Genomic DNA, 11,929 nt, shown 5'->3' with positions numbered 1-11,929 from the left:
ATCTTCCGGGTGGAAGACATGCTGATCAGCTTAACACAAGCTGAAACTACTAGAAACGGGACCCTAGAGAAGGAAGAAACGAGATCATGCGGTATCACAACGGACCCATTGAGGTCTAAGTGTGTCGGACTATAGTCCGACAGCCGCCCAAACCTAACCTAACCTAACCTAAGCCTTGGAATAAGCTTGCATATGTCTCGCAATAAGCCTCGCAAATAGCCTTTTAATAAGACTCGACAAAAGTATCCCAATAAGCCTCGCAAAAAGCCTTGCAGAAGGTGGAACAAAAAATTACCAACAAGTATTTCAAAAACCCTAGCAATAAAGCATCGAAAAAGGCCTAAGAAAGCAATAAAAATACCAAACTACCAAGGTACGCACAGAGTATCACAAAATCCCTAGCCAGAATGCCACGTAACTATGCCAAGAAAGCTTCGGAAAAACCTTGCACAAGACTCCTAAAAACGTCATCGAAAAAAGCATCGAAATATGCCTTGCAATAAGCCTCTTAATGAGCTACGCAATAAACTTCCAATAAGCCCTGCAAGATGCCTTGCAAAAGCCTCGCATTAAGTTTCGCGTTAAGTCTCCTTGCAAGGCTTATGCCTTGCAATTAGCCTCGCCATAAGCCTCGCAATATGCCTCGCAAAAGCCTGGCAATAAGCCTTACAATGAACCTTGCAATGTGCCTTGCAATCTATGATGAAAGTCTTGCCTTGTCATAAGGATCGCAAAAATCTTCACAACAAACCTTCCAGTAGACCACGCTATTAGGATCGCAATAAGCCTCGCAACAAGCCTTGCTTAAGCCTTGCCATGCAATGAGCCTTACAATTAGCTATACAGTATGTTTTGCAATAAACCATGCAATTGGCCTCGCAATAAGCCTTATCGGAAGAGAAAAGAAGGAAACCGCGTAAAATCGCAAAAAAAAATGTGTCTGAGAACCTTGCAAAAAGATTTGCAACGAGCAGAGCAAGACGCTTTCCAAAAAGTCTCGCAATAGCCTCTAATTAGACCCGCATTAGGACGTGCAATAAGCCTCGCAAATGACAGGCAATAAGCATTTAAAAAGCCTCGCCATAAGCACCGCAATAAGCCTTGCATGGAGCGGCGAATAAGGTTTAGCAAAAAGGATAACAGAAACCCACCAAGAAATCGTCACAAAAAGCCTTGCAAAAAGACTTTTAAAATACGTAGTCTTAAAGGGTATTAATCATAAATCAATGATGAAACTGAAGTATAGAGGAAATTGTAGTAAAAACACGATCAAGAAATACAAATTTGGTTAAAATGTGTTTTAAAAAAGTATTGCAAAAAGATTTTTAATATAACAAGCCTTGCAATAAGACTCGCAATATGTCTTGCTATAAGCTTCGCGAACAAGCTTTGCAGAAAGTGGCAAAAAAGTTTAGCAAAATGTATTACAAAATCGTTGCAATCGTCACAAAAAGCCTTTCAAAATGTCACGTAAAAACGCGTAAAATGATAAACTGTAAATAAAAATAAAAATAAATCAGAAAGTGTAGTAAAAACACCAATTTTGGTAAGAATTTGTTTTAAAAAAGCCTTGCAAAAAGATCTATAATAAAATAAGCCTTGCAATAAGACTCGCAATAGGTTTTGCAAAAAGACAAAGAATAGAGCCACCTATAGGATCTCAAAAAGCCTTGCGAAAAGACTCGAAATAAGTCTTGGCAAAAGGATCGCAATAAGCTTCGCAACAAGATTTGCAGAAAGTGGCAAGCAAGTTTAGCAAAAAGTATCACAGAAACCATAGCAAGACAGAATCGCAAAAAGTCCAATAAAGTGTCAAATAGAGGCTTTTGAAAAGTCTCGTAGAAACACTATTAAAAAAGCAATGTAAAATGCTAAAATTACGTTAAATTGTCTCCTAAAACCACAATCAAGAAATCCATGTAAAATGCTGAAAATTCGTCTTAAAAAGACTTGTAAAAGGCCTTGTATTAAGCCATGCAATAATCCTTGCAATAAGCCTTGCAGATAGTAAAGGATTTAGGTAAAAGGGCTAAAAACGCTTATCAAAACGCCTTGCAAAAAGCCTCAATATAAGCCCTACAATAAGCCTAGCAAGAAGCTTGCAATCGCCAAAAGGCTCGCAATAAAGTTTCGCAAAATCTAACAAGAAAGCCAAAAAAGTCGCCAAAAGCATAGCAAAAAACAAGGAAGAACGCTATAGTCGAGTAACTCGACTATCAGATACCCGTTACTCAGCTAATGGGAGCAAAGGGAAATGGAGATATGCAATCGGCAAAGCGAGATTGATATGCGCCACCTACCGGCGGTAGACAGATTTAAGCGTATGGGCGTTTGAGTGGTCGGTGCAAATTTTGTTTGGATCAATCGATAGGTATTGACGAGACCAATACATTTCAGTTAAAATTTTTTATCTAGAATGAAAATTGTGGGCGCCACAGACTTGGGCGGTTTGTGGGCGTTAGAGTGGGCGTGGCACTCTGCTGAAACAAGCTTCCGATGCGCAGGAGTCTGCATGCCTAATCCCAGTATTGTAGCTTGTATAGTTTCCGAGATCTCAGCGTTCATACGTACAGACGGACATGGCTAGATAGACTCGGCTAGTGATCCTGATCAAGAATATATATACTTTATGGGGCCGGAAACGCTTTCTTCTGAATGTTACATACTTTCCGACGAATCTAGTATACCCTTTTACTCTACGAGTAACGGGTATAAAAAGCCACGTAAAATGGCCAAAGATGAATTTTAAAAAACCTTGTATAAGACCTCCAAGTAAGGCTTGTTATAATCTTACTAAAAGCCTGGCAGGAAGCATTCAAAAAAGCGTCGCAATAATCATCGCAATAATGCTAGTAAAAAACCTAGCAAAAAGCCTCTCAAAAACTTCACAATAAACCTTCCAGTAAGCCACGTAATTAGCATTGCAATAAGCCTCACAATAAGCCTTTCTTAACCCTTACAATAAGCCTTGCTTAAGCCATGCAATAGCCATCCATTAAGACATCCAACAAGCCACACAATATGCTTTGCAATAAGCCTAGCAATAAGCCTTGCAATAATCCGGGCGGTGTGCCTTGTAATCTATAATAAAACTGATGTTAAGAGGATACCAAAGTTACAGAATCATAACAAAGTCCTGTTGCGAGGTATTTTGCCAATAAAACAATTCTCGCACTAAGAGTTGGAATACACTTCGCAAAAAGCCTTGCAAAAAGAATCATAAAAGGCGTAGTCTTAAAGGGTACTAATCTTAAATCAATTATGAAACTAAAGTTTATGAGATAACAAAAATACAAAATCAGAATAATGTCGCATTAAGCCTGGCAATAAGCCTTGATATAATCCTTGCATAAGCCTCGGAATAAGCCTCGCAAATAGCCTTCCAATAAGACTCGATAATAGTATCGCCAAAAGCCTCGCAAGAACCGGTGTAGAAAGTGGCAAAAAAGACTCCTAAAAACGTCATCAAGAAATCCACGTACAATGATAAAAAAATTTTGCGTAAAGCATCGAATATATATAAGACCCACAATTCGCCTCTCAATTAGCCACGCAATAAGCTTCCAATAAGCCCTGCAAGAAGCCTTACAAAAGCCTCGCATTAAGTTTCGCATTAAGTTTCGCATTATGTCTCGGAATAAGCCTTGCATAAGCCTCGCCATAAGCCTCGTACTAAGCCCCACAATAAGCCTTGAGATAAACCTCGCTATAAGTCCCGCAATAAGCCTCGCAATAAGTCTCGCAAAAAGTTTCGCAATAAGCCTTGAAAAAAGCCTTTAACAAACCTGGCAATAATGTCAAAAGGCGTCGCGATAGGCCCTACAATATGTATCGCAATAGCCCTGCAAAAAGACTTGCAAAAAGCCTGACTAAAGTCTAGGTAATAGGCAACGAGCCTCAGGAAAGCCCTGCAAGAATGGCAGAAAACAAAATAGGTCTAGGAACAAATAAAAAAAATAATAAAAAAAAGGTCAACAAGTTTAACGAAAAGGCTAGCAACAGGGCAACAACAAACCTAGCAAGAATCCTAGCAAAAAAACCATCAAAAAGTTATTAATTAGAACTGCAACAATCCCATACATAAGTTCAGCAAAAATACAGGAAAATTGTTAGCAAAGACCTGGAAAAATGCTGTGTGTGTCCTTGATGACGGGAAATGGCTCATCAAAACACCATAATTGACACTATATAAAAACAAGGAAGAACGCTATAGTCGAGTACCTCGACTATCAGATACCCGTTACTCAAAGGGAAATGGAGATATGCAAGCAGCAAAGCGAGATTAAAATGCGCCACCTACCGGCGGTAGACAGATTTAAGCGTTATGGGCGTTAGAGTGGGCGTGGCAAATTTATTTTTGGATCAATCGATAGGTATTGACGACACCAATACATTTCAGTTAAAATTTTTTACCTAGCATGCAAATTGCGGGCGTCACAGTTTTTCGCGGTTTGTGGGCGTTTAAGTGGGCGTGGCAACTTTTTTTTTAGGTCAATCGATAGGTATTGATGAGAACAATACATTTCAGTTAAAATTTTCTATCTAGCATCAAAACTGTAGGAGTTACAGTTTTGGGCGGCTTGTGGGCGTTAGAGTGGGCGTGGCAGTCTACTGAAACAAACTTGCGCTGCGTAAGAAGCTCATAGATCTCATAGTTTCCGAGATCTCAGCGTTCATCCGGACAGACAGACGGACAGACGGACATGGCTAGATCGACTCGGCTAGTGATCCTGATCAAGAATATATATACTTTATTGGGTCGGAAACGCTTCCTTCTGCCTGTTACATACTTTCCGACGAATCTAGTATACCCTTTTACTCTACGAGTAACGGGTATTAAAATTGGGTGTCTTTTTTACTAAGAGAGCTAAATTTTACCGAAAAACAATGGTGACTTTGGTTTAGTATTTTAACCGATTTGGCTGTAAACTAGTGTTGTGCGGAATAAGACCTTTATGTATAAAGTTTAGGATCTTATACACAACGCTGCAAGTTCATAATACGAAAATTGTTTGTTGTGAAATTATAATTATTACTTTAAAAGTAATTTCCCTGCGAGTGCATTTCGACTGAATAATCTAATGATCTGACCGATCTAAAAAAATGTACGTAAGCAATGGAGGTAAATGTTTAATTCTACGAAATATCGCTTAAATGTTTGTTTACTCCAGCACTTATTTTTGCTTCCGCATTAAATGCTTTTACGGTTACTCGGTAAATTTGGTCAAGAAACCCAAGCCACAAGGGCGGCACCGTCCCTTTGTCCGTGCTAACTGGTTCCTGCAGGCATCATTAACCTTTCTGCGAGCACACAATTAATGAGCCAAGCCATTGTCTACTTTGTTTTCCAGCCTCGCCACGCCTGCAATGCAATCAGCCAGCAAACAAGTGCAAACTTTGGGATGCGGAGCGCGGGAAAACCGGAAAAGCGCTGCTTGCATAATAGAAATTCATTGCCAAATTGCATAGAAAATCGTTGAGGGCGCTAAGAAGGTGCCGCTGGGCAAGTTGTCCGCATCTCGAAAGTTATTCCACTCCACTCCTAGCAACTGGGAACAGCGATTTTAATTACCGCAAACGGCGCTGGGCTGTAAGCGCATTACGTATACGCAGCGTGGCACAAGCAGCTGATAAAATCGCATTGAATGCAAGTTAATTAAAAGATGGGCGCCCTGGCCCCAAAAACACTCTCGACTTGACTTTAATTAAAACATCATTTGGACAAAAGCGGCCTTCGCTACACTGCTCAAGGCTGAATCGTCTGCAGGATCCAATCCATGTAGTCGGAAACCCGTGTGTAGACACCTGGCCAGCCCTCCAGTCCGCAGCGGTTGCCAAAGGAGACCACGCCCTCTTGGTACCAGAACTGCTCGTACGCCCTCCGCATCAGAGGTCCGCCCGAGTCACCGTCACAGCTGTCCCTGTAGAACTCGCCACCGACGCAGAGCTGGGAGCTGATGAGATGGATATTTCGTGTGGCGAACTTCCTAGCGCAGGAATCGTGGTCGTTCACCGGAAGATCCAAACGCTGCTTGATGGTGCTCTTGCGGGCTGTAGGATAAAGCATTTAATCAATAAACATATACACATTCTTGATGTTGCTTCAATATTCAATAATTAAAAATATTAATTTCCACCTATTTAGTAATTTAAATTTAGTGTGTTATAAAATAAAATGTATTTCAATTGAAAACAAGGAAGAAGTCGAGTGCCTCGGGTATCAGATACTTGTTACAAAGCTAAATGGACCAAGGGGAGATGGACATATACAAGCACCAAATCGAGATTGTATTGCGCCGCCAACCCGCTTTCTCAATATATGGTTATGTGGGCGGCAGACAGATTTAAGCGTTAAGGCCGTTTTTTTTTTTGGTCAATCGATAGGTATTGACTAGAAAAATACATTTCACTTATAATTTGTTTCTAGCAAGAAAACTGTGGGCGCCACAGTTTTGGGCGGTTTGTGGGCGTTAAAGCGGGCGTGGCAAACTAGCGCAGCATAAAATAGCTACATCTGATAGCCCAATTCTCTATCTTTGATAGTTTCCGAGATATCCGCGTTCATACCTACGATTTATTGAAGTTATTCCTTCTATCTGTTACATACTCTCCGAAGAATCTAGTATACCCTTTTACTCTACTAGTAACGGTTATAAAATGTCACAATGTCTTAGTAATAATACCCGTTAGAGTAAAAGGGTATACTAGATTCGTCCCCATAAAGAATATATATTCGTGATCAGGATCAATAGCCGAGTAGATCTAGCCACATCCGTCTGTCTGTATGAGTTTCTGTATGCAGTTTCTTGGTCTTCCTGCGCAGCGCTAGTTTGTTTCAGCAGGGTGCCACGCCCACTCTGAAGCTCACACACGATTGAGAGTTTGTTCTTATTACCAATACATATCTACATGTTAAAAATTATTGAAATCGGACCAGCCATTAAATAGTTATAACCAAACAATAATCAATATATTGCAATTTAATCGAGATTGCACGACGCCAATAAGCTGTTTTCACTAATACGAAACCAAGACGCTAGGGGCGCTATATGCTAGTTGGAGCTATGGGCCAAGTGGCGCTATAGAAGAAGAAGGTAGGTGGCGCTTGGTGTGTTAGTGATAAAAGCAGAGTGGTTTTAAGCATATCTGTCACACTCCCTTATGCTGAGGAACGGGTGTCTAATAGTCGAGGCCATCAACTGTAGCCTTTTTCCTTGCTTTATATGATGGACGTTGATGCACTACAACTAATACTACATTATTTGGTCGCTTAAAAATATTTTGTTTTCAATAGATCGCATTTATAAATTTGTTTGACTTTTACTATTAAAGGTGGTCGTTTTTTAAAATTCTGTTTTGAACTCTGCAAACAATGATAAAAAAAATAATGCTGAGTTATAGCATAAGTATTCTTAAGCTTTTAGGGGCAGATTCTTTTAAGGTTGAACCCCTAGATCACCGAAATAAAAATGTTTTTGGCTTTTTTTCTGTGTTTTGTATCTGATTTTGCTTTTTTTACCCCAGTCAATCAACACAAATTTGAAATCACATGTTATCTCCTGGGAAACAATATAAATTTGAATCCTTTCGCCCAGTAAAAATCGAAGAAGTTAAGTAAAACAAGGAAGAACGCTATAGTCGAGTACCTCGACTATCAGATACCCGTTACTCAGCTAAATAGAGATATGCAAGTAGCAAAGCGAGATTAAAATGCGCCACCTACCGGCGGTATACAGATTTAAGCGTTATGGGCGTTAGAGTGGGCGTGTCAAATTTTTTTTTGGATCAATCGATAGGTAATGACGAGACGAATACATTTCAGTTAAAATTTTTTATCTAGCATAAAAATTGTGGGCGTCACAGGTTTTCGCGGTTTGTGGGCGTTAAAGTGGGCGTGGCAAACTTTTTTTTAGGTCAATCGATAGGTATTGATGAGAACATTACATTTCAGTTAAAATTTTTATTCTAGCATCAAAACTGTAGGAGCCACAGTTTTGGGCGGTTTGTGGGCGTTAGAGTGGGCGTGGCAGTCTACTGAAACAAACTTGCGCTGCGTAAGAAGCTCAGGAATCTTTACGCCAAATCTCAATAGCCTAGCTCTCATAGTTTCCGAGATCTCAGCGTTCATCCGGACAGACAGACGGACAGACGGACAGACGGACAGACGGACATGGCTAGATCGACTCGGCTAGTGATTCTGATCAAGAATATATATACTTTATGGGGTCGGAAACGCTTCCTTCTGCCTGTTACATACTTTCCGACGAATCTAGAATACCCTTTTACTCTACGAGTAACGGGTATAAATACTCAAAATATCTTTTTTATGTCAGATTTTAACTTTAAGATAACCCCGTAACGCTTTTCAAACAAAATTTGTTGGAGTTTTTAATTTCCTTACCCCTTAAAAAATGTTTGCATTAATATAAAATTACAATAAGCCAAAATGGTTAGATACAACTCGAGACTTAAGATAAAATAAGCAAAAGCTGCGAAAAAAATATAAAATTCTATAAAAACTTACTTGGTATGGATACATTTTTTAGTGACATATTCGGGACCCAGGAGTACATTTTTAACATATTTCTTGTGATCAAAGACTTGAGAGCCTTTTACTGATTTCATTTTGTAAACTAGTGTTACTTAACTCACCTGTTGTCGTACGTCCCCACCCGCTGACAACCAAAAGTTCTCCTGTGTTGATTGCCATTCGTGTGCTGACCAAAGGTAAACAAACCGGCTGAATATACTCATTAAGCAAAACAGGCCGATCTAGACGCAATAAGGCGATGTCATGGACGCGGTCCTTGTTGGCAGGATCATATTGGGGATGTACAATGCGCTCCTCAATGCCCATTTCAAGCACGGGCTGGTTGCATAGGCCATCTATGCAATCTATGTCCTTGCTTGTGTCATATTCGCCCAACCGAACTGTGGTCCTGGAAAAGATATGTTACTTAGTTATTTTAAAAAGTCTGGATGGCTAATACGCTTGTACATTCAGCTCAGAAAGCGTATCAAAGTCTTATCAAGTGGAGCAAAATTTAGGTCAGTGTCTTGTAGACTGAAAATCCTAGTATATGATTTTTGCTGCATTTAAATATGCAATGTTAAGCAAAAGAAAAACAAATTTAATTTAATTTAAAACAAAATTATACAAATTTCATAAAATTTGCTTGGAGTTATTTAGAAAGGTTTTGCTTCAGAATAAAAAATCATTTTCTCGTCAACAGGTAGACCAATAAAACTGTCCTGAAACTTTCTGGTTTCTATCGCTTATTTTGAAAATACGAATATAAACTACTTACAGGCGGCCCACTTCAGTTTCCACGGCACCAATGACGCAATGGGCAGCCGTAAGGACATAACGATTGTTGATTAGACTGCCGCCACAACTAAGTTCACGCCTTCCTCTACCTTTCCAGAATAAAATTTAATTAATAATTTCATCATTATAGTTTAAACACCACTTACGATCCACATACTCCAGCAGGGCCATCCAGCTGAACTCGTCCAGAGCGGTGTCGTTGCCATTATACACCTTGTTGCCGAAGGAGTGTGGCCCACACTTCGGTGGCGACGGCAACAGGTTGCCCTTACCTTGCTGACCCTGTTGACCCTGCTGACTTGAACTGGTTGGCGTCACTGGTGGAGCAGCAGAGGTGCTTTCCAGGGGTTCAGACCTCCGATCATTAACGCAGCAAACATACGGCGTGCGGCCCACTCCATTAGGACACACCGAATCGCGTAAGAAAGTTCTGTCCTGCAGGTTGACAAATGTCTGCTGGACCAAAGAAAGCAGAGGTGGACAGTCGTATATGGACAAGCATTGACCCTGCTCCTGGTTGGGATTCCTACAAGCTGCACAACAAAAATAAAAACAAATGTAGGAAGATTGATTATTAAAAAATAAGACATTAAGGCAACCGGGAAATTCCAGATACATAACACCTCACAATGATAGCAACTTGAATAAAATATTCAAATGTAGAAAGCACGCAATAAGCAGTGGGCACAAATAAACATATCAATAACTGGTATAAAAAATGATTAAAACAATAATAATTAATTAAAGTATTTTTTACATGCCAGCTGTTTTTGTAAAAATTATTGCCTTAAAAATGCAAAGAAGTTGCTATATTAATAATATAAAAAAACAATTAACTTCGTTCTCATCTGTAAGTACTTGATAACGTAATCTGCTGTTCTACGATTGGAACCATTAAATTCATTCAAGTTATTAAAATCGCACGAGTGCGATTAATTAAGTCATTGACATGGGAAACTGGTAAAGTTCAAGTCTGACAAACACATTGAATCCCAGTTAAGCTATTGCGCTTAACGTGGATAAGTACCGGTCTCAATTAATGAGTCAGCTCTGAGTGAATCACATACAACTTGGTACTAACTTCCTTGGGCCTGAATACTTTGTATTTGTAGAACGGTGAACGGCAGCAGGCAGGTGGCCCAAAAAATCCCCACTACTTCGCGAGTTGATTTCATCTTACGGGATATTTCCCACAAATAGTAATAACAAATTACACAGCGAGTTCAATAAAAACGCGTCTTTGTGATTACGCACGTCGACCTCGAGAAGCAGAGAACGGGGAAGGGAACTTAAACCACAACCGCCTTCGAAACTGAATCAACTGATCGCGAACTGACGGACGAGAGACCTTAAATGCGATCGGAGATGATAATCGATGGGAGGTAGTGCTTCAGAGAAGAATTGAGTAAAGCTTTTAAGACGACCGAGTCTTGAGCTGAGCTTATCACAGCTGAGCAAGAAATGGTATAGCTAAGCTTTTGAGAGTCAGATTCTCCAAATACCCATACAGAGAGTTTTATACATTCTCCCAGAGATATTCAGCTCCAACATGTAAAAGTTTTTGTTTGGAAAACAAAAGTTTTTCTTTGTTCTGCAGTTCTTGTTTCGCTTTTATGGAACTTTAAAGGTTTTATAAATTAAATTTTAAATACTTTTTTTGTCTTTACAAATATTTTACATGTTAAACACTAGTTCAATTATGTAAAATTTGTCGACATTATTTTGTTGTAACGATTCTGCTCAGTGGGAGTAAGCTTGCAAAAATCCTTTTCGAAAATCTTGAGCTCTTTCCTTGTATGCAGTGGCGGCCAGAGTGTGGTATAGGCCATGGTCCTACAAAATATCGAAATTAAAAATTTAAGACTTTATATATATCAATTATAATAATTATAATAATTTTATAATAGGATATAATAGTATAATATTCAAAGTCGTATACAGTTAATTAGAAATAATCATTATAAATAACGTAAAAGCGTATAATTTATAATTTAAGGCATACCTTACAAATTGCCAAGCATCTTCTGCAGTCGGCTGATTGTCAATCAGGAGTTGTATCTCGCGCTTGAACTGCTTGGCGTACCCTAGTTTGGAATTGTGATAACGCTCAAGACATCGAATTTGCCTGAAACAGTCATAACAATAATGTAAGAGCCCTAACAGATCCAATTTTTTATCTTACAGGGGAATGCGGTGTTTAGCAAACGTGGGCTCAAGCACGGGGTCCCTGTTGTCGTCGAATACGGTTTGATAAATGGGTTCGTATTCCTCCATGTATTCGTCCCTAAAATCGGCATCCACATACTGGCTATCAGCCTTATGTCGCTTAACCATGGTCGAAAACGAGTTTCGCGGCTCGTCGCTCATTCGAAAAATGCTCCCAATAAAGGAAGCATAGAATGACTTCATTCCCATGCTCATCCTCTTGTCGCCCATAAGCTTCCTCTTTTCCAGGATCATGGTTTTCCGCTCCTGTACTTCTTCCATTTTAAAGGTTGTTTATAGGTTTATCTCTGAGGATGAGCTTTATTTTTTGATGTCTAACTATGTAGGTGTCTGAATTTTAGGCCGGGCTGGTTTGTTTTATAAAAAAACGTTCAT

At 39.5% G+C, this 11,929-nt stretch overlaps 2 protein-coding genes across 2 annotated transcripts; both read right to left on the bottom strand.

Moving 5' to 3' along the window:
* Positions 1-5,683: 5,683 nt before the first annotated feature.
* Sp7 (Serine protease 7) lies at positions 5,684-10,658 on the bottom strand. Its single transcript, XM_036819192.3, has 5 exons — positions 10,410-10,658; positions 9,475-9,861; positions 9,309-9,417; positions 8,653-8,939; positions 5,684-6,051 (listed from the first exon to the last, which is right to left on the bottom strand). The coding sequence occupies exons 1-5, from the start codon at positions 10,501-10,503 to the stop codon at positions 5,747-5,749; spliced, it is 1,182 nt and encodes a 393-aa protein (XP_036675087.3). The 5' UTR covers positions 10,504-10,658; the 3' UTR covers positions 5,684-5,746.
* A 273-nt stretch (positions 10,659-10,931) lies between these two features.
* Positions 10,932-11,929, bottom strand: LOC108019335 (uncharacterized). Its single transcript, XM_065865829.2, has 3 exons — positions 11,511-11,929; positions 11,331-11,453; positions 10,932-11,161 (listed from the first exon to the last, which is right to left on the bottom strand). Exons 1-3 carry the CDS (start codon positions 11,813-11,815, stop codon positions 11,026-11,028), a joined length of 564 nt encoding a protein of 187 aa, XP_065721901.1. The 5' UTR covers positions 11,816-11,929; the 3' UTR covers positions 10,932-11,025.

Source organism: Drosophila suzukii, chromosome 3 (genome assembly GCF_043229965.1).
Source record: "Drosophila suzukii chromosome 3, CBGP_Dsuzu_IsoJpt1.0, whole genome shotgun sequence".
Lineage (NCBI taxonomy): Eukaryota > Metazoa > Arthropoda > Insecta > Diptera > Drosophilidae > Drosophila > Drosophila suzukii.
Note: the sequence above shows the minus strand (reverse complement) of the source record. Positions and strands in the feature narration are given on the sequence as shown.